We start from the raw sequence: 26,476 nt of genomic DNA, 5'->3' as shown, positions 1-26,476 counted from the left end.
TGCCTCCCAGACTAGGGCACTACAGGCTGATTGCTGGAGGATTGGAGGGTGTAACAGCTAGGCTATTTCAAAAGGCATGAAGCTGCTGGACTTAAGGTTGTTCTTGTTTTTTGCCAATTCAAGCGTAACATGATCCAAAAAAAAAAAAAAAACATATTCCCCTTCATTGTCTCTTACACGCAAAGAAAACACACCAACACAAAACGTAGTCATTTCAGTTTTGAGAAGTTTGTTCAGATACCACCATTTCTAGCCAAGCTGCCCACAACACAAACACTTCTACACTTCTTCAAATATGTGTACACAGGATTCCCCCCACCCTCCACCCCCATTCAGGTGCATGAGTGTTTTTTTTTTCACTACACACCTGTCACCAACACCACACAGGTGTGTGTGAAGGATTGAATACTACTTCTGGATGCTGCTGACTCAACAAGGAGATGCCTATGGTCAGCGTGACACAGTACTATGCAGACAAATGACATTAGGGATGGCAATTCGAAAGATTGGTTAATTTGAGTTTTTCAGGGTGGGAGTAGAGGTGAGGCCAGACATACAACACAGGTCCTGAGGTGGGATTTTGAACCTAGAAGGTTACGGTTCTGTGGCTGGCTCATGCCCTCTGACCTGGGCTTTATATGCAGGTCACAGGGATCGGCTAGTGTTTAGGCTGTAATCGGTATGTCGTCTCAATCTATCAATACAACCAAGGTTTTGTACAGGAAATAATCTCTAGAAGCATTTACATTTTAGTACTACTAATACCCCTGATAGCTGCCAGTGGAATTACAGTAACATCATCATTACAAATGTGTCTCACTTTGCTGTCACCACTGCTGTGGTTCTCAAACATTTTCATATCAAGGACCCACATATTGAGGGTCCTTGATATGAGGCTTACACATATTAGGCCGCGGATACCCATTTGAAAATATTTTGAGCCAGGGACCGAGTAAGAGAAGATATTTGTTTAGATAAGATTTCTACAGAATTCTAGTAGAAATCTATTAGACAGAAAGAGAGAAACCTATGATCTGAATAGTCATCCTTACACATTCTCTCTCATTGGGTTAACTTCTATCCGGTGAAATGAGAGTGAAATTAACCACTTTAAACCTGGTATCCCTATTTTGAGCATCATGTCATTATAGGCGAAAATATTTAATGTTTTTCAAAATGATTCAAAAATAGCTAAAATAGCCGATACAAGCTCACAACGCATCATGATGGAACACATTATGAATTTGCAGATGATATGTTTGCTATTTTTTCAACATACTGTAAGTTATTTTCCTGTGCTTATAAATGTTGGAGAAAATAATATGCAAATTCTTAGGATTTGCAGAGTTGGGATAAAATGGAAGATTTGTGGGCCTGGGCTTCTATACAGCAGCTGAATACCTTGTTCAGGAAGCTGTTTGTAATACCTTTCTCCTGAGAAAAAACTGCAAAGTCTAGCTGTTTAGAAAGTGCAGTGGCCAATAGTACCATTTCCTTTTGTTTTTTCAGATAAACCATGCAGGCAGCCGTGTTCGGTGGTGAAACAACTAACAGATAAGGTGCTAATCTGAATTGGTCAACCCTGGCTTCTATTCAACACTCACAGATACCGTTGACTGCTGAACTGTTGGCTGTTTTCAAGTCTCCTTTCTGCACCTCACAGTCTACAGTAGGCTGGGTTATTTGAGTTGACCTCTTCCATTTTGTGTTCCAACACTTCAATCAGTAGGTAGATGTTGGTCAAAAATATGTTAAGTTATATGAATAATTTATAATCTGTGCACCGTGTTTTTAGCTTGAAGATCGGGTCCCCTGTTTATGCCTCTGCACTAAATATCTTTGCCGAAAATAGCAAGTGGTAGCGTTGTGAGCTTGTAGATCGGCTATTTTTGCAAAAATATTCGCCCCCAGAATAGGGAGTCTAGGGTCATCAAAGGCTTATCAAAGTTTAGATTGGACATTATTTACCACCTCTGAAAGCCAGACTACTGGTCCTGAGAAGTAGTCCTAATTGGCTGACCTTTGGCACATGGGCTTCCAGCCCAGATAAGAAAATCATCATCTAGGCCCACCACAGATCCTAAAAAGATTGTACTGTACAACCAAGCTAATTCCACATCCAGCAGCGAGAAAGGAAGAGTAGACCCTCTTATACAAAACGAATAACAACAAGGTTACGGTTCATCGTCTTGCTCAAGGACACTTTGAAAGAAAACAATGTCAGTTGTGGGGGAAATGAACCTGTGACCTGCCCGTTATATATCTCTCTAAACACAAAGGCCACAAGGCACGGTGGGAGCTACAGATTGAAACTCATCCATCAAGCAGCTGAAAGTCATTCAGTCAGCCTCCAGTGCAAACAATCTCTAGACACATTAGTCAATTCATATTGACAACAGTTATTGCGCTGGACTGTAACTATTAACCACTTAAACCCTCTAGACTCAGTAAACTAGGCCTGAGTCGGCTCTTCACTTGGACCGCTTTTTTCTGTCTACAACAAATCTCTTCATCCGAAAAATTGCTGATCTACAAGCTCACAACGCGTTGCGCTGCGATGCGTTGTGTGCTTGTAGATCAGCTTTTTTTGGCTAATGTCCCCCCCCCTAGAATATGGATGCTGTTGTTCAAGTGGTTAATGGTATGCACATCCAGGGAAGAGGGCCAAATGTCACACTTCACAGCCAAGCATCTAACATCGATGACGTCACATCCATGCAAGCCCTTTCTTTCTCCCAGGAAATGGGAGGAAGCTATTGACGGAACACTTGACAGCGTGGACACGGCCAACTCCACAGATAAGTCCTTATTGGCACAACATTGTCAGACTGCCAACACCACAGCAACAACGCCAACAAGTCCTCAGTGAGGGGGCACGAGCCAGAGGAAGAGTGGGCTTTTTTTTCTCTTTCTTTTTTTTAATGCTGCAACCTTTCACAAGATTTGAATGAGAATTTCTGTTTTTAAAATTGTATTAAGGTTTTTTCTTTGCTATTGGTTTGCTTCTGTGTGCTATCATTGGACACATTCTAATATTTGAGTGTTCGGTGCAGGGAAGTGGTTTCAAACTCCTCTTAAATAAAAATAGTAATAAACAACAACACAACAACAACAACAACAACGACAACCGGTAACATTGCAAGGCAGGATGATCTAATTCAAACCTAGGAATAATCATTAACAATCCTTAGCAATCCACAGCCTCACTGTCTCACAGACAGTCTTGGCTGGTACACAGTGAGACAGTGAACCTGATACAGTGGACTGCTGTAGAGACTCCTCACTGGATGGACGCGCTGGGAGGGTCCTTCCAATAGCATCTTCATCACGCGCCAGCCAAAGGGGTTCATGTACTGTTTTGTACAGTATATGTAGGTAATAATGTAGGTATATTTGCAACAAGCATGTATGGATGTGTAGCAGGTTAAAAGCTAAAATGGCAACAAGAGCAAGCTCCTGCTCGTCTGAGGGTTGTACGTAATGCACTGAAACCAGCTGTGCTTTGCACCCAATAAAAGGTCCGGCGAGATATACAAGCTTCAAGGTGTGAATAAGGTTGTGTGTCCACTGGGAACCTTTCCTCTAGGACTTAGTTGGCTTCGTTTCATACAAAAGGCCAAACCTTGCATATTCCAACAGCGTGTCTTTAGGGCTGAGAGGAACCAAGTGTTAGCCACCTGAGCCCTATATACTAAAACTATACAATCTACAAGCTCATAAGGCATCACTTTGTGAGCTTGTAGCTCTGCTATTTCCTGATGTTTTTTCATAACATGCCCAAAATAGGGACACCAGGTGGTAAAAAATGGTAAAAAATGTTTACAGCAACTTGCTTCAAATGTGTTCAACACTTGCTTATAATAGTAGAGACACTTTCTACCGAGAGACAATTTAGCACAAGTAGCTATGGTATTTGCACGGGTTGCCCAATGGACACAGAGGCTTAGAGTATAAAGTGAGAACATGAGGGGTGCAGACTGCATTGTGCAATGGTTCTTTACTTACCATACTGGCTATAGGGGAAGTCAGGCTGCCCAGTGGGGGCTTTGCTTAAGTCCTGAGTAGGTGTGGTTGCGGGTGCAAAACCCAGGGGTGCCGCTCCTGGAGTGGTGGGTGGGGGAGGGACTCCCGCCGGTGCGTACTGGTCACCTTGGGGTGTGCCAAAACTGTAACCTGAACCAGAGCCAGTGAAGACGGCTGTTAAAAGAATATACTGACTGTTATTTATTTACTTGGTTACATCTCTGCAATTAATTACAATTCTAGAGACACACAGGGATAGTCGTTAGGTCTGTTTTTATCATACTGTGGCCCAAAGGACCACAATGGAAAAAAGCCTCCAGGCTTTAGGGTGTACATGCATAATCCTTCTGAATGAATTCTATGTGTGTACACCAGTGGTTCTCAAATGTTTTCATGTCAAGGACCCCCAAATTGAAATGTGTTTGTCCGCGGACCCACCATCTGAAACGTGCCAGGGACTCCCAGAAGAGAAGATTTATGAGAAAAGTAAATAAATAGCAGATGTACAAGCTCGCAGCACGGCACAAAGTGACACGCTGTGAGCTTGCATATCTGCTATTTTTAAATAGCCATGGTATAAAATATGGAAAAAGTGGTTAAAATAATTGTGATGCTGCATTAACACATTTTTCTGGGGATCCACTGGAACCCCCCCCACCCCCCAGGAGCCCTGGGGGTCCCCGGACCCCACTTTGAGAACCAATGGTGTACACATACTTTTGATGCATTGTACACTCACACATGTTTAATCAATATTTCAATCAATCAATCAATCAATCAATCAATCAATCAATACACACCAGAATTTGCCCGAAGACATTCAGTATATTTTCTAAACTGCCGTTTGTGTCATGAGTACATTTACACTGAATATTACGCAGCCGTAAAGCAACGTCATTTTTTACTTGGAACAAGGACGATTCTTCTGAGCTTCCACACCACGAACAAGAGGCATCAATTGTATGAATATTTTATTGCTAAATATTCGCTGGCGAGTATTTCACATTTTCAAATTGTTTATTCCTCACGCCCCCCCAGTGTGACCTTTCAACTGACAACATACAGTAGATATTAAAGTAGTTCACCCAAAAAAATACTTATTTTCTATCAATTACACACTTTTTAAATGTCACCAAATAACTGCAGGCAGACCGATATATCACTTTGGACGATATATCTGCCATTATGTGACATTTTTGATTACATTGCTACTGGCAGTTAAGCAGCTGATTTTTTTACCACTTTCGAACCTGGCATCCCTATTTTGGGCATGTCATTATAGGTGCAAATGTTCTTAGAGCTTAAGTGGTTAAATAAAATAAGTTCAGTGCATGTGTGGGTTTTTTTTGTTTAGTTTTTTATCTATCAGAGTAATTTGTGTCAAATAGAAACTTTAATCAACTAAGTTTTTCAAATTGATTAGAAAATTCTACACTTTTTTGGGGTCAAAACATCGAGAATTGGGTCTCAATGTCTAGGACTACCTAGAATCATGATCGGCATCGGACCGAAAAATCGGGCATTGGTCGGACTCTACACATAACTGGTTCATAGAACAGAACTCAGCTCCACTGAGCGCTGTTTGTTACCTGTCATAGGCAAATTTACAGGTCATATCTGACCCCGATAAAAATCCTCTGAAGCCACTAAGCTACAATATACATTTACTTTCCTGCTACCAAAGGACAACTAGCACGCTCTGTATCTAATGTTACGTTAAAGACTCGTGTCTTCTTTCTTTCAATCATTTTATTTTCATTTTTTACATATTTCCACAAACTGATACATGACTCACATATATAAAACCGATAACATTTGTGTTAAAACAAACACTTGTGTCTTCAAGGAGTGCATGATATGTTTTTGTTTAAAAATATATATGTTGTTTTGTTAAAAACCCATGAGGGTCCATTTAAGTTAGATTAACACTGAGGAATTTTCGGTGTAATAACTATCACTAAGGTAGAAGCACTGAGTAAGCATCTGAGCTACCCGCCTCCTCCACCCACACACAAGTAAGAGATAATAGACAGCAAGCATGTCTGTTAAATGAACTGACTGATGCTGAGGCAGAACCTCCATGCAAAGTGGAGGAGGGTCTTGAATCACCCTCACAGAGTTTATTTTGCAATAATGAGCGGTCTGTTATTCATCATCATCCCGCTTATTACACAGTTACTCACTAATGAAAGCAATAATAATCATTCAGTAGAACCCAATCACAAGTCCCAAAAACATACCCTGTTTTATCATCAAATAAAAAAAATCATGGGACCATAATTTACAAACACGCATATCTGTTGAAGACTTCAAAACCAGTGGTGGAAAAAGTACAAAAAAGTTTTACTTAAGTAAAAGTATCAATACTGCAATGTAGAAACACTGTTGTTACAAGTAAAAGTCCGGTAATCAAAATTTACTTGAGTAAAAATACAAAAGTATAGGTATCAAAATATACTTCAAGTACCAAAAGTAGAAGTAGAATGTCCTGTTTCACAAGTTATCATATGTCTAAAATGTATAAAAAACCTTTAGAAAATAGCAGATCTACAAGCTCACAACGTGTCGCATCGCAAAGCATTGTGAATGTACTTAGTAAATGTACGTAGTAAATGTACTTAGTTACTTTCCACCACTGCTTGAAACTAGCGATTGAGCAATTCTTCCGTGCGAATGAATGTGTGAGCATCAGTACTGACCGAACTGAGGTGTTGTGAATGAATGTGTGAGCAGTATACTGACCGAACTGAGGTGTTGTGCTGTATCCCTGCGTTGGGTAGCCCTGAGGTGCTGCGAAGCCCCCTGCCGGGGAGGTGGTCACCAGGAATGCGTTGAACGGAGACGGAGGCTGGGCAGGGGTCCCTCTGCCTGCTGTTAAAGGTGGTCCGTACCCGCCTGAGGCAGCAAACACAGAGGGGAAAAACAACAGTTTCATCATGGAGGTAAATATTCGGCTGTCTGCTGCTGTGCTAATTATTGAATGGGTGATAACTGGCTGGAGGCTGCATGTATGTAAACACAAAGCAGGCTACCTCGGGCATGTGCACCTTAAAAATCCTCAGTGTTGATTCAACTCAGAGAGTGTACAAATGTAGCCAAATGGACCCTTACGGGCCCCATTACGCTCTCTGAGTTACAGTACAAATGGTAAATTAATGTGGCATTGAAATTATTTCAAACTCATTTTCAACATATACTGCTGATATTTCCAGGTAATTTTATGCAATAAAAAAAACACCGTAGAAACATCATAGAAATGTTACATATTGCACATTTAAAGATACTGCATGATAAACATCAGGTAATGAGTTTTGTAGCGAGATGCTCGGCTGAACTCATAAATTAGACCAACCACAGACAATACGTGTGACTTATTTGATTGCCAATAACAATACACAATTTTGAGTTCATGGTAATGGATTCAAAATCTTGGAACCCTGGAGGAGTAAGGCAAATTCATTCAGATGCACACACAATACATTGTTCCTTTTATCACTGGGCTTGTGCACATATTTCTTGGGCAAGTGCAGGACATTTTTAGCAAAGCTACTGGGGGTTCAGTTGGAGGTAATGATATGAAACCTAGCCGAACCACAGCGTAGGGAGGGGAGGAATCATTTCAGGGCTGCCATCTGTCCCAAGCAGCAAGTTATCAGTGACCTCAGCCATTGCAAATTTAAACTGATAACACGTCTTGTTTAACTGACAATACCTAGCTGGCCATCGCCGATACAGAACACAGAGGCAAGGCAATCTATGACACAAGACTATTCAGATAAGTGAACAACACATGACAAAAGACATAGATTTGCAACCCATTCAAGCACTGCCCAGTTGAGTTACACAAGACATACAACTTAGTGAAAATTATAAGAAGTGGTCCTTTGGGACCCTCATGGGACATGCAGAGGGTACAGTACCTACCTATTGGTTGACCTGTAGTGGACACCCAGACTCCTGGAGAAGGAGAGGAGACAAGAAAAGGAAAGGAAAGGTTAAACTGAGGAAAAACAAGCTATATACAAGACGATCCCTTATTCAGGTTGGATATTTACAAAGTCCCTGACCCAGATGATAAAACAGAGTTTAGTATATTTAAACACATTAACCCTGGTGTCCTTATTCTGGGCAGATGCAAGCTCACAGTAGTAAGCTTGTAGATCAGTTGTTTTCGCTATATGTCAGATAACGTAATAAGTACATAACATGACTATGACTAGTCTTATAAAACTCATAACATGATGACAATTAACAAGACTATAACTGGTTTCAGTGGACTCGCTAGATTCTAACCACAACCACAACAAGTTTTAAAATCACACTTTGTAGGGAATGTCTGATGGCTCAACCAGTTAGCACACTGACCATAATGTATGCTCTATGTGAGTCGCACGTTTGAATCCAACTCCCATCATGTCTCGCCTCTCTCTGCCCTGTCTCTCTACAACTCCCCTATCTATAATTAATGCATACAAGTGGCAAAAAAGAGAAACGACTAGTTATACAATTGTGTCGTTAAACCCTACACAGTATGTCCTTCACCGTCCGGAGTCCCCCAGGGGTCTATACTAGGCTGCTCCTTTTTCCCCAGATCTACACCAAGGTAGGTGATAGCCAATCTACAGGCTCACAGCAACGCGATGTGCTGTGAGCTTGTGGATCTGCTATTTCGGCCGACCGTTCTGCCTTGAATAGGGATGCTATAGGGATTGGGCGGTTAAGAGAGAACCAGCCATGCTGTTTTACTGTTCTCCATTCCATTCGGCTCTGGGAGCCGGTCCCACTCACCCTGTGGCCCGTACGTCTGTTGCCAGGCCTGGGCAGGCTGTGCCGTCCAACCATTAGCTGCGCTCAAGATGCCTCTGGGTCCCCATTGGCCGGGCCCGAGCTGGCCGGGAGCTTTGCTGTCGCGCGGCTCCGCCTTCTTCACTTCAACCTGGACAAAGGACAATGGAGGGGGGACAGTTTGCCAGACCCGTTGACAGTCTCTCCAATCCATCTCCTCCACCTAACACACCTGCCCTAGCACACTCACATTTTTAAAATGTCTCAACAATTTGGGGGGAGAGGGGGGGAAGGTGGGCAGCTTCAAAAGCTTAAACTTTTCTTATCTGGTATAAATGTAGGACGGCTATTTAAATTAATATTACTGTAATGTAGCGGAGTTATGTTGCTATGTTTCTCAGGTGCTAAATTACTACTTTAATATGTTTCTCGTTTGATAATTAGTATTTGAATGAAAATACATACACATTGCTAAAAAAGGTGGTGTAATAATGGTCTCCAGATCAGTGTGTGTACTGTAACTGTACCTGAGAAACATAGGATTATATATTTCCTTGAAAGAACTAGCCTATATCGGATAAAGATATCTAATGGAAGGTCAAGACTTACCTTTCTCCGGCTAACGCTTAGAGATAATTTCTATTTTACTTGAAAGTAGAATTTTAAAGGGGGAAATGGATGTAGAGACAGAATTGCATCTCAGATCTAACATAATAAATACAAGGAAACATGCAGATAAAACAAATGAACAGTCTTATAGTCGATTCAAAATCAAATCTTCATACTGTGTCAAGGAAGGGTAAATCTTTTTCAATGAAGACCAATTGAATAATAACCTTTTATTACAATGAGATGGACACATAACAGGAGGGCACAGTTTCTATACAGTTAAAAGCAGAGATATTGGTAAAGCGAGTAAAGGCTTCTTTTTTTTGTGCCGTTATTGTTTCAACATGGAGGTCAGACCAGCTATCAAAAGCTTACAGCCTATTTTCTGACTCATCTTTTGCTTGTGTAATCCAAGCTGATTCAACAGCTTAACCTCAGCTGAACCTAATTGTTCCATTATTACAGCTTTTTTTGTTTTTACCGTATTATAAATGACATAATATGATCTATTCTACAGTTATACAGTTTTACTGTTGCATCAGTTTGTTGTGATATGATGATATCACATGATGACGCATTATAACAATCATGAACAGGCTGTCTGGGTAGAAGACAAGGTCATTAATCACCTTCAACCTGGAGTCCTTATTTTGGGCATGTCATTATAGTTTAGAATTTTCAAAGAATTTCAAAAATAATCCCCCCCCCCAAAAGAATTAAATAAAATTCAATAATAGGAAAAATAGCTACTTTTGCTATTAGTCGTACAACAAAGTATAGAAGGCTTAAGTGGTTAAGCACATGCATCCATACAGTTGGTTAGTGGTTTAGCTCTACTGCAGGGCTACAGTACGTGCTTATCATGGTGCCCCAGTAAAGATAAGTTTCCTGGCAGTAACCAGAAAAGAGACGGTGGCAGTTAACCAGAGCAGAGAAACAGGCTGCAAACTAAAGGGGAGCCAACCAGAAATAGACCAGCGGGGTTGAGTTATTGGGGTCACCTTGCAGGAGGAAAAAAAAACGAATCGCAAATTCTTCCCCGTGCTTTAAGGTGGTGCCACTTCCCCCGGCTCCCCTCTTCCTTCTCTGTCGACCTAATTACGCGCACATGCTAGCGTCAGGCGGGGCTACCCTCTCCCCCCCCTCCCCCGTCTCCGCCGGCATCGCGAGCGAGGCGAGTTACCTGGGCTACTTCTCCCGTGGGCATCGCCGCTACGCGAGTGATGGATACCATGACTCCTGTACACTCCCCAACAGCAGAGCTGGGATTTGTTCCACAGTTTGATGTGCTCCAATTTCTAATTTTGTAACTTATATCTCCCTGCCTCTCTCAAGTCCCAGCGCGAGGTAATGTCAGCTCAAGAACAATGGCTCAAGTCGAGCCTTCGATTCCTGCTGGAAATCAGGCCGGTCAAGGAGATACCGTCGCTGTCAGGCGGAAAGCTTGCATCTCCAAAACTGTTACTTTTCAGGAAATGGAAATAAATAACCTCTGTTCCCATGAATCCGCTGTAGTTATAATTTAGTCTTATTTAGTTATTAATTAGACTTGTTAATACTTTTCATTGGTTAAATATTTATAAAACCCACAGACACTTTCAATAAAAACATAAACAAATAATTAAGTAGCAACTTAAGTAGCAACAATAGCAGATTTACAAGCTCACGAAAGGTCACAGTGTCATGAAAGCTTGTATATGAGCTATTTATGCCAGTTGTGCCACTTTTGCATGACACTTGTACAACGAAGTGGGGCATTCATTTACGAAGAAATAAAAAATGTTGGAGATACTATGGAGATACAAGGTTTCTGCCTGACAGCAATGATATGCTAGTGGAGAAGCGTGGATGGAAGGACGGATCGCTTACATACTGAACGTTGTTTGGCTGGTGTAAGACAGTTTGGTAGGGAAGCGTTAAAACGGCACATCATTTAATATGTACATTAGTCCATTCCTGGCCATATTTCTACCATTTTACAAACCGGGAAAGCATCGGTGTCATTTTAGATTTTAACGTTGGCTATTCAAAAATAGCAGATCTACAAGCTCACAGCGTGTCACTTTGTGCCGCACTGCGAGCTTGTACATCTGCTATTTTTGAATATTTTTGAAAAATCTTTAAAGTGTGAGAACTACTGATTTAGAAGGCATTTGTAGAATCGACCTCAGCTCTTAAAAAAAAAAGAAACCTAATGACATAGTGTTTTTTGGGTGCAGGACAGGTCTAGGATCAAATCCTCCCTCCTGTCTTGTCTCTCCTCTATGCCGTCTATGGCATGCTTTCCTACGGTCTGCCCCTCTCTCTTTAAAAATGATAATAATATATGCGTGGAAGAAGGTCTCGTGTAATGTGTAGGGTGTGTTTGCTTAATGGTTCTCTTATACCCACAAATCATTACCGTCTGCTTGGAGGGGGAGAGAGAGAGAGGTTGTACAAGGTTCTCCTCGCTATCTCTAGGGAACTGATATTAATTATCTCTACTGGGAGGACAGAATGAATGAATAGAGTGGTTTGAATTGGCTTTTAATACAGTGTGTACAGATGGACCCTGAGCACACTTTGTGCCAAGGTATTTGCAAATAAGTGTTAGATGTTAAAAGCGCACACTGCTCAGGTACCTGTTGGGTGAGGTTTGCCACATTGCACGACTGGAGAGCTAGAAAGGTTAAGACAATCACAGGAATGCATTTCAAAGTAATTAAGAATACTTTCCTGTGACCGACAACCTGTCTGACATAATCGACGCAAGTCAGGCGCAAGGCGGCAAACCCCACCCACCTGGTACTAAAAAGTAGGTTAACACCAAACAGCATTAATTATTTGCAAATACCATTTCACCAAGGGTTGACACGAAAATAGTCCTTTGGGAACGGCCCTTCTGTTTTGGTTCTCAGAATTGATCGACACAGTATGGAGATTTTTCAAATGAGGTCACTTAATTGAGATTTTTCTTTAACTTTTAAAAAATAAAAACATGTTGGCGTATAACTAAAAACATAAGTGACCTTCCAACAAAATAACAGAACGTAAATAAAAACAGAACTGATAGACGAGACCAATCCTTTAGGTGATTTGTTTTTGGAAAGAAATCAAAATATTGCGTTATCTTGTTAAATTAATCATTTGCGGCCCCCATCAATCGCCAATATCAGAGAATAGCTTAATGTACAGCTTACAGTACCAGCTAAGTATAGAGACAACCTAAAGGAGAGGTCAATTTAAACAAAGCCTTGGGCGACTACAAAATCTGTACACAGAATTTCAGCCTAATGAGTCTTTTCTGGACAGAAAAGCATAGCTATACATGTGAGAACAAGAAGGGTTAAGTACTAGTAAACTAAGTCAGTGACACGGTTACACTTGTAAAAAGTTATAAGTTGTCAACTAAAGAGGATTTTGTTAAGGGATCAGCTGTCGTATGAGGGATGGGACGATAATCTTTATCGTTTATCGTGATAAACAAACGCTCACAATAATCGTATTACAGAGATTTTAATTTATCGTGTAATTGTCCTTCGTCATACACTGGGATCAATTCACCTTTGCTGAGCTGCATATCCGGTACCACTTAAACCCTATATAATTGCTAAAAACGCGCTGTAAAGAACATACTTGATAGTCTTTTTTTCAATCTCTACCAAATCACTTTTCCAGAAATAGCAGATCTACAAGCTCACAACGTGTCGCGCTGCGACGCGTTGTGAGCTTGTAGAGCTTGTAGATCAGCTATTTTTGGCAAACGTTCTGCCCCAGTGTGTAAGGATGCTGAGGTACAACTGGTTAACAAAAGTGTCATTTTAAGGAGTTTTTAGCGAATATCGTAAATCGCAGTTATTTTGGTCACAATAATCGTGAAATGTAATTTTCATATCGTCCCATCCCTACTTATGAGAGAGCAACGCTGTGTCCTTCATAAACCTCTATATCGTTGCTGTCGGGCGGACCACGTATGTCCAACACTTTTCAGGAAACGGAAAAAGGACCTGATCAAATGTTGTTCCATTCCAATGTAATACTTTTGTTTTCATTGGTTATATTTATAAAACCAACAGACAGACTTAACCACTTTCAACATCCCTATTTTGGGCATGTCATTCTAGGCAAATATTTTTTTTAAATAACACAAATAGCAGATCTACAAGCTCAAGACGCCTTGCGATGTGACGTGTAATGAGCTTGTAGATTGGATATTTTCGCTACTTGTGCTTGACACTACCATACGATAAAAGTATAAAATAGGGTATTCAATTATGAAGAATAAAATCATAAAAAGATGAAATGTGGACAACGATTCTGTCCGACAGCGACGATTTTAAGACAGAGGCGACTGATGTATGGCCATCAGAAAGCGTTTCACCTACAGTAAAGTTTGGATCAGTAATTCTCAGTGGGTCGCCCAAGCCTCCGTGTGATCTGGAGGGGTAAAATAAAACTACAACTACACACTTTTTTGCCCATGATGTCGTGAAAATGCATGTTGACAGCCTGGTCCACTGATTGTTCGGCCTCGAAAGTAATAAATCCAAAACCTAGCCAACGACGAAGAGTGAATCAAGGTAGCAGGGAGGGGGGAGTTGTGACAACACAAGATGAAGAACAGTATTGGGATTCAGCAAAGTTAGGATCCATCAAGGCTCGAGCTAGAGGCTCCTGGGGTTCAGATGATGTCGCAGGCTTTAGAGTACAACACAAGTCTAAGACTACAGGCTTTAAAGCATGGATGCATTTTATTGTGCTTGCATACCGCACATCAGAATACTGCGCATGGGAACGCATATAAAAAGAGAATGCCTCTTCACATCTATAAGACTACTTGCCTTATAGGTTCATAGGCACAAATTGGACCAATGGTATGCTACTTAATGCTGTTTCATCCAAACCCCGCCTTGATTAGTCCCTTGGAATATTGCTGTGCAGCACACACTGGCAGCAGCCAACTGTTAATGCATAACAAAAATATGGAGAAACAGAAATTGTACAATGCCTAAAGCTTTCTCCAAGCTTTCCCAAATTTGCTATTAGACTTTGAGTCAGCCAGGATAAGCCTAAAATGGAAAAAATTACAATATTGCTCACAACAGCAGCACAAAGATATAGGCCATTTATTGGTTTCCAAATGTGCTTGGCGGTACTTATGTTGCTGTAGAGTTAATATGGTGAATAGACAAAGTTCCCATCAGAAAGAAACACTTTTTTTCTTTGGTCTGAATCAACACTTCCAAATCTAAATGCAAACAATCTCATACTATACTTACTACAGCTTAATCATATAAAGAGGCATTTCACCAGTGAGAGAAATACAAGATAACTGAAATTTGTCCCAAACTTCTGTGTCACTAAGCAGCCTTGGGGTTTGAGTGTCCGACCTGAGATTGGGGGTTTGGGCGTTCGATCCCTAGCCAAGTCATAGCGAAGACATATAAAAGCGGTACCCAATGCCTCTCTGCTTGGTGTTCAGCATCAATAGTTGGATTGGGGGTAAGGCCCTGAGACATACTACAGTCATGTCCAGGAGGTGTACTTGTACGTACATCATGGCTGGGGATGTACTTTTTCATCAAGCTGCCTCACGCTACAGAAACAGGAGATAGGCTCCTGAACTATGGAATGCTACTACACGTGTTTCACCTCCATTAGTTATTTGATAGTAAAGCTTTGTTTTGATTTTAATTCCATAAAAGCCCAAATCACTGGACCGATTATATAAAGCAGCTTAGTAATTTGAAACGTATAGCTTCCCCGCAGCATCCCTCAGCGAGGTTTGAGGCCACGCTATTTTGATCAATCCACCGAGCTGTATATGATACTGTATATGTTCGCCTGATGACATCTCGGAGAGGGCAAATGAGTGATGAGTTTCTGCGTGACGCTTAATAGTCTTCGCCCCTTATGGGTGACTTTATGTGGAGCATAAATCAGCTGCGCGTTGAGGGGGAATACCCTTTTAACTAGTCATGATTAACCACAGCTGAGGATCCAGTGGGCCACTTCATCTGGCTATCAATTATGGCCAACGGAGGCTGGCTATTCAGAGCAGCTGTGGTCTGCAGAACAAAGTGAACCACTGCAGTGATCCACTTTCAATTGGATTCACTTTACTCCGTGGCAGAACTGGGTTGTGAGCACATCTCCACTTGGGGAGCTAACCTGATTCCAATTAAGTGTCCTATGAGAGAGAGAGCACTGAGAGTTTTTTGAAACATTCAAATACCAGGCCAGGCATTCCCAAGGCCTTGCAAACTACTATAAATATCATCAATCAATGACCTGTCCTTAATCGGAATTTAAAAATAAGATTTGCCCGTTTACGACTTTGACACGTCTCACCGAAGCCTGATTCTTTGTCGCACAGCGGCATCGCACTCCGATAGTTGTGAGCCGGTGGCTCTTTTCTTTTATGATGGAACTTTGTTAACACCACATTTTTTCCAATATATATATATATATATTTACATATTTTGGGTTTCTTGTTTAGTTTTGGGGAGTGGGGGGGGTACTTTTTGCATCTGGCCTGTACCTCTGTGATACCAGTCAATGCACAATAACCTACAGGAGAAAAGACAAATCTTAAAGAAAGACACGGTTAATCACGTTCAAACCATTCACAAGGAGAAGGGGACAGAAAAAGAAAAGTAGAAAAAGGCTTACTTACAAAAATACTTAACTTTCTACATATGGGAAAACACACACTACTATGCCATTTAAGATAGATATCAATTAAGTCTACGTGACAATAAAGAAAACTTATTCAGATGTTGAAATTCTAATGATTTCTTGAAAAAGAAAATCTAAATTGTTTATACTATCATAAGATTTAAGTAATGGTTGTGTTACTGGTGTAATACATCATGTTAAATTCCAATGACAAACTATTCCAGTTTTATCCCAAAAGAGTCTGAATGGGACCCTGATGAAGGCCCCTGAGCCGAAACGCGTTGGTCACCTGCGTTTTAAACATTGCCCAGAAGCAAGACATGACAAAATAAAGGCTTTTTAAAAAACTCAACTGAACGGAGTGCCTTAATCTTTCTTAAGTTCACCTGTTTTTCCACACTTGGATGTCAGCCCACTACAAAGGAAAGGAACTTAAATGTTTTTTGACCTACAATTGAACCCTCTCCAAAGAGCACTTTTCTGATAATTACAGACCCACGCAGCACTTCCTCGTCTCTTAATTCAACAGAGCCTGAATGGGTGTGTGTTTGAGGGAGGCAGTGCAGTACGTGACCGCTGCATGAGAGGAGATGAAGCAGCCTGCTGCTGGTTCAGACGTTTAGCGTACGTACTACGGACCACATGCTCCTTGTGAGTCGCGATGGACCCGTGTAAATATCCCCCCCTTTTTTTTCTTCATTTCCTACATTTTGTTTTTAATTATTTATTTATTTTTAAAATAGTTTCATATCAATGCAAAAAATCCAAGAAATTAGTGAAAATAGCCGATCTACAAGCTCACAACGCGTCACTGTGAGCTTGTAGATCGGCTATTTTCACTAGTTTGGTTCAAGGGGAGACATGAAATGTCTCTTTTGGGTCTCCAGCTAAAACGTTTGGGAACCACTGATCTACACACTACAACCTAATGAAGCAAATAAAAAAATCATCTTAATTAAAAAAAAGAAAACGAGAAGATGAAACAAGCATTGACATATATCTTTAACTGTCAAGGAGCAGGCAGCTCATCATTTAGCAGATGCTTAGCCACATGAAGCCTAGCACCCCTACTCTGGGGTGAACTTTCAGTGAGGAGATTTGGTGTAGAGGGAGAGAAAAAGGGGTGGACCAAGTAAAGAGCCCTGAAGGACCACGGTCAACTATGTATATATGGTGGTATAAGTGGTTAACCATCAATGTCATTGTTCAAGGACATCTTCACAGTTCACTTACCGGTAGATATTGAAAGACAAATGGCTAATTAATAAGTTAATTATTCATAAATCTTGATTGAAATGAAATGCAGAATTTTATACAAATGTCTGCATTTAAAACTGCAAAAACTGTCTCAGATCTCATACGTTAGAGTGTATTTATGCAGCCAATGTCATCATCTAGTATGAATGAATGATGACACGTCAGTGACGGGCCAGACTGTCTACAACGAAGAGTCTGCCTTCAGAGACAATTAATCATGTGATGAAAAATGCTCAGCAACGCCTGTACTGGTTCTGTCATCTGAGGAAGTTTAAAGTGGGCCCCGCATCCTCAGGTTGTTCTACAACAGCACCATCGAGAGCATCCTGTGTTGGGCAATGTCACCTCCTGGTATGGGTACTTCACCAGCTTCGAATGGAATTCTCTACAGAAAGTGATGCGGACAGCCCAGCGCATCGTGAGAGGTGAGATTCCCTCCCTCCAGGAATTATACAAGAAGCGATGCCTAGTCAAAGCTCAGCGAATCATCAAGGACACTCACCACCCCAGCCACAACCTGGTCATGCCGCTACAGCGACCAGAGCCAGGGAAGCTCTACTTTTGCATGAAGGACCGTACCACCAGATTTCTTTCCTTTCCTGAAAACTACAAATGATGGGAGCTTGTACAGAAAATAATTTCACCCGCTGTTTCACATGTGTAAACCTGTGATGTGACAATACGGTTGAAGTTGAAGATGAACCTCTACTAACTAGTGAACCATCAGCATGGCAAATGCAATTTATGTACCATAATACCAGTTTATGGCATATAATTATGGCCGCTACAACACAATACAGCCAGATGGAATAATAAAAACAGCTGATGCAAAACAACTGGAATGAAACTGGGACTAATTCTGTCCCACAAGGTCATGTTCCACGTACCAACATGCCTGCATGACCGAAGCTCAGGTCATCTTGTCTACGTTAAAGTCCACTGCAACCTTCACGTGAATGATACGATGAACACACCGGGGTGGCTACGCCAGCACACGGAGCATATGCTTCTGGCGAGTGCAAGGACCCAGGTTTGAATCCGACTCCCGTCTCTGCCTCGCATATCTCTCCTCTCTCTCTCTGCCCTTGGCTTCCTGTCTCGCTACGCTGACCTATCTGATTGAAACATGAAATGCCAAAAATAAATCCTGAAAAATTACGAGCGAGATGTTCCCAGCCGATATGACTCATAATATTACATTATCTGAGTTTGCATTAGGGGAGGCAGAATTTTTTCCGTCTTTGGGTCAGAATAGTTTGTCATGAGATTTAAGATGGTGAAGGTATGGACAGAGGGTGGGGTGGGTGGGTTTGGAGGGAGGGAGGGAGGGAGGGGGGGGGGGGGGTGAAAAACAGGATCAGCTTTTACCTCGGGGCCTCTGCTTCTCTGCATCATAGATCATAACCACCTCTGTGACCTTCAATAGAACAAAAGAAAAACACCGGCTCCATTTAGAATACATCTGTTCATTCATTATTTTACGTCTCAATTCTGACTCCTCAAGTCTGATTTATGCTTAGCTGCGGTCCAGTGCCGCGCACCCGAAAATAGTCAATCTACAATTTCACGATTGGCTATTTTCGGTGCACATCCAAGTATGAATCAGGCATCATAAACCGTCCCTTTTTTTTTACCTAGACCGTATGACACTGCCTATTATTGTAGCGATTGACCCTGCTCAATGTCACAAGCACTCAAGCATTGGCTCTTTATAATGAAGTGAACAGACGTGAACGTTAATGGCGCTCTGGCGATACTCACCACTCCAAACCTATTGAAATAGTCCCTGAGCTCCGGCTCGCCGCAGTTGTGGGGGATCCCGCCGACAAATATCTTCTTTGATTTATTGCTATCGGCTTTGCTGCCCTTCTGCAAGACAAAAAGGGAAATGTATGGATTTCAGGGTCGCGTATAAAAAAAAAGGGATTACAATGGAAAGGACACCCTGAACTCTGAGAGTGTACAAATGGAACCAAATGGACCCGTGTTACGGGTCCATTTGGTCCTGTTGTACACTCTCAGAGTTAAATGAACACTGAGGATTTGTACTGTGGAGGCACTTAGCCATCATCTAGTCAGACAGTAGAAGCAGGGGAAATTAGGTTCCCTTCTTGCCCTGGGGTATAATTCTTAACATGTCATGTCAATGCAAACACTCGCCTCCGTGGAGAGCTGGTACAATCCACTTAATTCTGAATTACTGGGCGTTTCGCCACCGCTGTGTACGACTGCGCTCATGCACCGTATAGGCCTAGAAGTGCTTACACCATCAATAACTTTTAAAGAACGGTGCGTCTTCTATTTCCTTAGTAATAAGAAAAAGGAAGACGTACAAAGACAGTAACATAACTAGATGTCAGCGAACGCTGTCCCTTTGACAAAAGAGGGCCTCATTCAACAAAAAGAGATTCTTATGACATAAATGCTGTGCTTAATAATAATAGCAATAATGTGATTTAACAATATGCTATATTAAAGCCACAACCAGGAGCTTGGATTGATTTGAACAAGAACAAATTATTGCCATGAGGTACGTACATGTGTTTTTGCCTTATCGTATCCTAGAAAATGATTGTACAATCATTGTACGAACATGTAGGTCAAAGACAGAGGACATTTTTTACAGATGAAGGATTGGGGTTTCTGTGTGACACGTGGGGCAGAAACTAGAGTAGAACCTCAGGAGGAGACAAGGAGACACTGACGGCTACAGCCCTTCATCAAACAGAGGACAAACATAGCCGGAGACTCTACGGTACGGTGCGAAACGCACTGCTCCTTACCCAGCCCTCCTTGGTTCGTGATTTTTCAGGTTGCATTCCTCTGGGAGTACATGGCTTGGGGTCAATCTGACAGAGAAATGAAGAAGGAGAAGAAAGACAGAAAGAAAGAAAGAAAGAAAGAAAGAAAGAAAGAAAGAAAGAAAGAAAGAAAGAAAAAACATTTGACCTCAGCGCTGAATGAAAAGCACCTTCAAATGCTCTTCCTGCAACCAATTCAATGCATTAGCCTGACTCACGTGGTACAGCAGGGCAACATACACACACTGCTGGATGACATGCATTCATTAAGTGCACGGCAAATAAAATTTAATGTCCTTCATTGCCTCTGCCAACAGAGAAATGGAAGCAATATTTCATTTATGGTGCATAGACATTATAGTGGGATCATTGTGCTGAGAGTAAATCATAATTTGCTCATTCATTATTACTGCTCCGTAATACCGTGGCGTAGCTTGGCGAAAAGAACCGATTATCAGGTTAACAATGTTGCAACGCAATGCGTTAGTAGAGTTAACCTGTAATTCTGTTATATTCGGCAAGCGACAGTTGTGTGACGGAGTATAACTTAGACTTAGCAGTGTCACCTCTAAATAAAATGTTTAAGAAGAATATAACATCTTAACAACAACTAATTTGCTAATTTGACTAATGACACGTAATTCATGATATGAAAATGTTTATAATCTGCTGTACCTATATGCATATTTACAATAACAGTATTTCTATCTCTATCGGAATATTTTATGTTTGACCAACACTATGACCTTATTGAAATGACTGCTCTTCAAACTAGGCTTTAGATTAGGATATATGAGGAAGAAAACTTATTTATGTGGATTGTCTACTTAAGCATACTCACATTTCTGCCATCTAGATTATGTGGTTTGGTCTCCAACACTGTCCGAACACAGTTGGGATCTTTGAATTTGACAAAGCCAAAGCCCCGCGACTGGTTTGTGGTTTTATCCTTCATGATGACACAATCTACTACCTCTCCATACTGTGAGAAGTAGTTTCTCAGTGTTTCTGATGAAAAGAAAAAGAGAATAATCATGTAATGTATACAGTGTTTCCACACCGTATACATTCATCTACCAGAACAAGAACCCTTACGATCATTGCTAGAGAAAATGTGAGCTTAAAATCACATATAACACAAGTTAATCTAATTTCCGTATTAAAACACAACGAAATGTTGTCCTAATGTTAATGAATTTCAGTTTTTATTATGATGAAGTAAGTCATTTCACACAGAGATTTAACACTGCAACCTGCACCCAAGCCATTACTGGAACAAAGAAGAGGCCAGATGATGGACTAAAACTAAAAATACCACAGCTACATACAATGACAAAGGAGACAGTGTAAACACTCTAATGACCTTGGTTGAATCTTGGGGTAACATTAGTGGGTAATGCAGATTATTTCAAGGTACAATTGCTCCACATCAAGAATAAGAATTGAGCCACTCCTCTAGAACAAACAAGAGCATTGACCCGCTGTCATCACCACCAGTGGAAAATATACACACGATTAATTTATTTAATGCCCATACACGCCCTCGGAGGCAAGGCATGCAAGTTTCAACAAACGAGGAGTCATCATCAGGGCTTTTCACATCACTGCAAAACCCTGGGGCTTCAGACCGAAGAAACAAGTCCAGAATACACAGACACACACACACACACACACACACACAGCGCTGTAGCTACTGATCCGTCAAAAGAGACACACACGCCGTCCAATCACGCATGACTTAGGGAAGGGACTCTGATGGCCCGGGGGTCTTGTCCAGACAAACTCATCCCTGGTTCGGTTTGAATGGGCCACAATGTACTAAGACTGCAGTCTCCCTGAAAATAACGACGCCGCCTTGGCTGAAGTATGAGTGCGTCTTTCAATATGAATATCATGCCTGAGAGCTGGTCCTTGAAGTTGCGATCGCACGCACATTGTCTGTTAAGCATCTGTGCAGCTCACGCTTTACATTAGGGACACAGTGGCTGGTGGTGTATTTCAAACCTGACAGCTATTTCACCAGGCAGAGTGATACATTAGAATAGAATAAAACAGGGCCTCCAGATGAGTAGTGGTCTCTCTACAGACTGGAAGAGAAGACAAACTTTACCAGCCTCCGCTAAATTTACCAACATCTGCCGACTCACCTTGTTCACGCCAGCGTCTAAATATTAGCTTAATCTACGAACAGGTTAGCCAAGTCTGCCAACCTGCCACTCTGCTAAACTCCAGGTGAACTGACACCCGGAAAACTCTTTCACGACACATATTTATGTATTTTATCACATATCCAGGTAGTTATAACCATGTTATAGTAAAATATCCATGTAGTTATAACCATGTAATTATAACATATCCACGTGGTTAAAACCATATTGTTATAATTGATTGATTGAATTTATTTGGTGATAAAAGGAACACTTCCATGACGACAACAACACACATTATCACCGAGGAAAAAAAACATAACAAAGCCCTGAGGCTTATTTCCGTTACAATCACAACATAAAAAACAACCAAATGTAACAACTATAACACCTGTACAAAACAAAAGTAGCAGCCCCAGGCAGAGTTCGCCTACATTTACTGTACTACGTAATGTATTATGTTATTTTGGCACTTATTTAAAACACATTACAGCATCAATTAATACATATTAGACTTACACTAAATGTTCATTATAAACTCACCTTGTGTTGTACTCCAGTCCAAGCCACCCACAAAAAGTTTTCTAAAGATAAGTAAACAAGTCAGTCATGATTTCCACTCTCAAAGAACAATTTGCCATATTAAATATGACTTATTTTTGACTGACTGTAACAGAAGAACCAATTATAAAACTGTGGTCCCTGGTCACATAAAAGACCAATAATATAGCAGTTCTATGAAGATTAAAACAGTTTGACTGCTGATGTTGATGTCAAAGATGTCACAATTACCAATTTAAGTTGACGATTAATTAACACATGAATACAGCTTTACATTTTTGTTTGGTTTTTAGGCTTCATAAACACAAATAGCACAGGGCAGGTATGAAAACTAACTTAAATATACAAAGAAATTACTGACACATTTAATAATATACTTTCAAGAAAATGTATAAATAGCGGAAATAGCTGATCAAGCTTACAACACGTCACACAGTGACGTGTTGTAAGCTTGTAGATCTGCTATTTCTGGAAAACGTTTAAAAATGTATGAACATGTTTCAACATGGAAACGATTATGACGATTATGCAAAATAATTGCGATTATCTAAAATAATTGCGATTAGGTGATTATGTAATTATGACAGGCCTAGTTGATGTTATAGCTGACTAACCAGTCAATTACTGCTCTATTACACAACAACGCTGGGTCACCTGTCACCAAAACTGTTGATGCTTGATGAGTAATGAACCAAGCCCCAAAGACTGAACTAGCTGAGTTATGTAGCTGGCACGGAGGCCATGGAAGTCATTTCCCCCTCAAAACAGTGACATGTTTTAGACCCGACAATAAAGGTCTTGTTATGAATCCTCCTGCTGCCACGTAACCCGGCAAATAACCATAGCATTTAGCAAGCCTAGGTAAACTATGGAAAACCTGCAAGACACACACACACACACACACACACACACACACACACACACACACACACACACACACACACACACACACACACACAGAGTTGCCTGGAGTTCAGTCTCACAGAATGCAAGTGCTACCAGATATCGTTGGTGTCGGGCAGAAACCTCTTATCTCCATATTCTAACTTTTTGCGCTTTTTCGTAAATTAACGCCCTACTTGATCATACAGCGTCACACAAAAGTAGCAGATCTACAAGTTCAAAACGCGGCACAAAGCGGCCCGTTCTGAGCTTGTCGACCTGCTACTTTTGCTATTTTTGAATTTGAATCCTGAAAAGTAACAGTTTTAGAAACATGAGGTTTCCACCCGACAGAGACGATATAAAAAAGCAATGGCTCTTATTCACACTGCCAGTGAGGTGATAAAGCATCAGCCTGTAATGCGATTTTTACCCAGGAGCATCAGAATTATACAGGGGTATAAAAAGGTTAAAGGGGCAATCATTCACCCTGAAATCTCAAAACGGCCCTGAATCCAACAGCAGAGTAGGCAGAAGCTTTCCCCCGTACATGCTCTGCTAAAATGATTTACATTTACTTAACTAGTTAATAAGGTTAATATCTAATAATTCAAGTGAAATATATATATATATATATATGTTTTAATGGAAATGTATACTCTATTTAATGACTTCTTAATAAGCATCTGACCATCAAAATTGTAGACAGAGAGAGAGAAAGAGGGCAATTGAACTTATTTCTACCATTGATAATATAAATTATAGAATATGCTCAGTTCCATATTTTGTCATTGCTGCAGTCCAGTTGTTTTAAGTGTTCATAAAACTATGCTGGCCAAAATATACAGTATATGTTAGTCTGTTACAGGCAATCATTCTGTTCTGATATATAATGTAGTACATGTTCTGAACATCATGTTCAGTTTAATATGTGAAACATATACCGTACATACAGTATAGATAGATAGATAGATAGATAGATAGATAGATAGATAGATAGATAGATAGATAGATAGATAGATAGATAGATAGATAGACAATTTAGGGCTGGGCGATATGAAAAAACATAATTCATATCATGATAACCTTCAGATATTGATCTGTTCAGGTATGGGAAAAAGTCACTTTTTTTCACAAATTGTTTAGTTTATATTTGTCACATAAATGCTAATGGAAATTCAAAGTGCATTTGTCATTTTCTGTTGCCATAGTTAGCCTTGGAGATGTATTTGATCGATTTTGACATTTGCATAGATGCGAAAGTAAAAGTCAAGACTCTATAAAACACATAAATGATAGTCTTGATCCAAGGATATGCCATATAGTATGACTTGTAATTGCTTTGCGGTGTGATTTAAGACAAAACACTGTGTAATAACGATTGACAACATTTAAAGGATTATTATTAAATTATAATAATACTATTATAACACAATTGCAATGACACCCAATACAATAACCGATAAATATATCGATAATATCGCCCAGCCCTATAATATGACGGCTGGTCATCACATCCACTGTCCTATCAGAACGCCCGCTAAATGTCCTCGCTCAGCTGGCAGGACCTAGAAGAGAAGCTGCTCTCCTCTCACTAGTCCTCGGTCTGCTCTGCTGCGGCTAGCGTTAGCATGATGCTAGCTCACAGTCTCTACTGTACTGAACACTGTACTACTGTATGTACTCAGTGCTGCTGCACAGTAACAACACTGTAACTCTCACCGTTTACACTTTAAATCACACCAGCCACGTGCTAAACCCGGCTCGAGCGTCATTCTGCGACGAACCGCACCAATAAGCACCGAAGTTGCAACTGCATTGACCCAAGAATTTCACTTTTAAAAGTAGGCTCTTTTATTCTTTCTAATCTCTCTCTCTCTCTGTCAACCCCAAGGCTAAGCTATGTTAGCTAACTTCCACTGACGTTAGCCTAGCCTGCTGCTAGTACAGTAGAACACTGTACATTTGACAGCTAACGTCGGCTAGCCGCGGCTGTACTAAGTATGTACTTAGTACAGCCGCGGCTAGCCGGGGTTAGCTGTCAGATGACTGATGAGATATAATAGAAGCTGAGATGATGAGAGGGCATGATGCATGCTGGGGTGAGGAGGAGAAAAGTTAAAAGCTCTGGATCAATTCAGTCATTCATTGAAAAGATGAATTAACACACAATCAATGGGACATTTTAAATGTCTTTCTTACCCGACTTCATCTCCGGCTAAGTTGTTGTTCATTTTTGTGAGGCTGTGTGAGTGTAATAGTGTTGTGTGTGTGTGTGTGTGTGTGAGGAGGAGAGGAGAGGATTGGAGAGGAGCTGCTGCTGCTGCCCCACAGACACACTGCTGCTCTCTGCTCTGACTGACTGGATGAGGAGGAGGAGGAGAGGAGGAGGAGGAGGAGGAGGAGGAGGAGAGGAAGGTCACACTCCGCTTTCTGGTTCAAACTGTGTCTCTGCGCAATGACGACGTGGTTCACCACGGGGGGCACTCCTCCTGCAGGGGGGCGGGGCAAGTTTAAAGGGACCGTGGCGTTATGCAAATTAAGAGATTGGGCGTCATCACTTTCCCCAACCAACCAATAACCAGGCGTTCCTATTTTGGGGGTCATACAGTGGCATATTCAGGAGAACGTTTTTGGGTAGGCATGCAGTGAATTGAGAGTATTGAAAAAACATTCTGCATCTTCTGATGTGCGTGCTACAGCCCCCAGGACAAGATTAAGCCTATGTGTGAGTGGCAATGTGTGCAGGTAAGC

General features: G+C 41.0%; 1 protein-coding gene across 5 annotated transcripts in view; it reads right to left on the bottom strand.

Moving 5' to 3' along the window:
- Positions 1–26,152, bottom strand: part of dazap1 (DAZ associated protein 1) — a 31,648-nt gene extending 5,496 nt beyond the window's left edge. For 2 of the 5 annotated variants that reach the window (XM_084065832.1, XM_084065834.1), the window contains exons 1-11: positions 25,925–26,152; positions 22,823–22,863; positions 20,974–21,140; positions 20,115–20,180; positions 19,093–19,200; positions 18,700–18,748; positions 13,867–13,949; positions 8,812–8,959; positions 7,948–7,980; positions 6,766–6,918; positions 4,006–4,197 (exon numbers count right to left, since the gene is read on the bottom strand). In XM_084065832.1, coding sequence (XP_083921958.1) covers positions 4,006–4,197; positions 6,766–6,918; positions 7,948–7,980; positions 8,812–8,959; positions 13,867–13,949; positions 18,700–18,748; positions 19,093–19,200; positions 20,115–20,180; positions 20,974–21,140; positions 22,823–22,863; positions 25,925–25,956 — 1,072 coding nt within the window. In that variant the 5' untranslated portion in view covers positions 25,957–26,152. The remainder of the gene's footprint in view (positions 1–4,005; positions 4,198–6,765; positions 6,919–7,947; positions 7,981–8,811; positions 8,960–13,866; positions 13,950–18,699; positions 18,749–19,092; positions 19,201–20,114; positions 20,181–20,973; positions 21,141–22,822; positions 22,864–25,924) is intronic. The other 3 variants (XM_084065833.1, XM_084065835.1, XM_084065836.1) reach the window with 2 other exon arrangements.
- Between the last annotated feature and the right edge of the window lie 324 nt (positions 26,153–26,476).

Source organism: Gymnoscopelus microlampas (genome assembly GCF_963454915.1).
Source record: "Gymnoscopelus microlampas genome assembly, chromosome: 9".
NCBI classification, from domain to species: Eukaryota; Metazoa; Chordata; class Actinopteri; order Myctophiformes; family Myctophidae; genus Gymnoscopelus; species Gymnoscopelus microlampas.
This window is presented reverse-complemented; position numbering and strand designations above follow the sequence as displayed.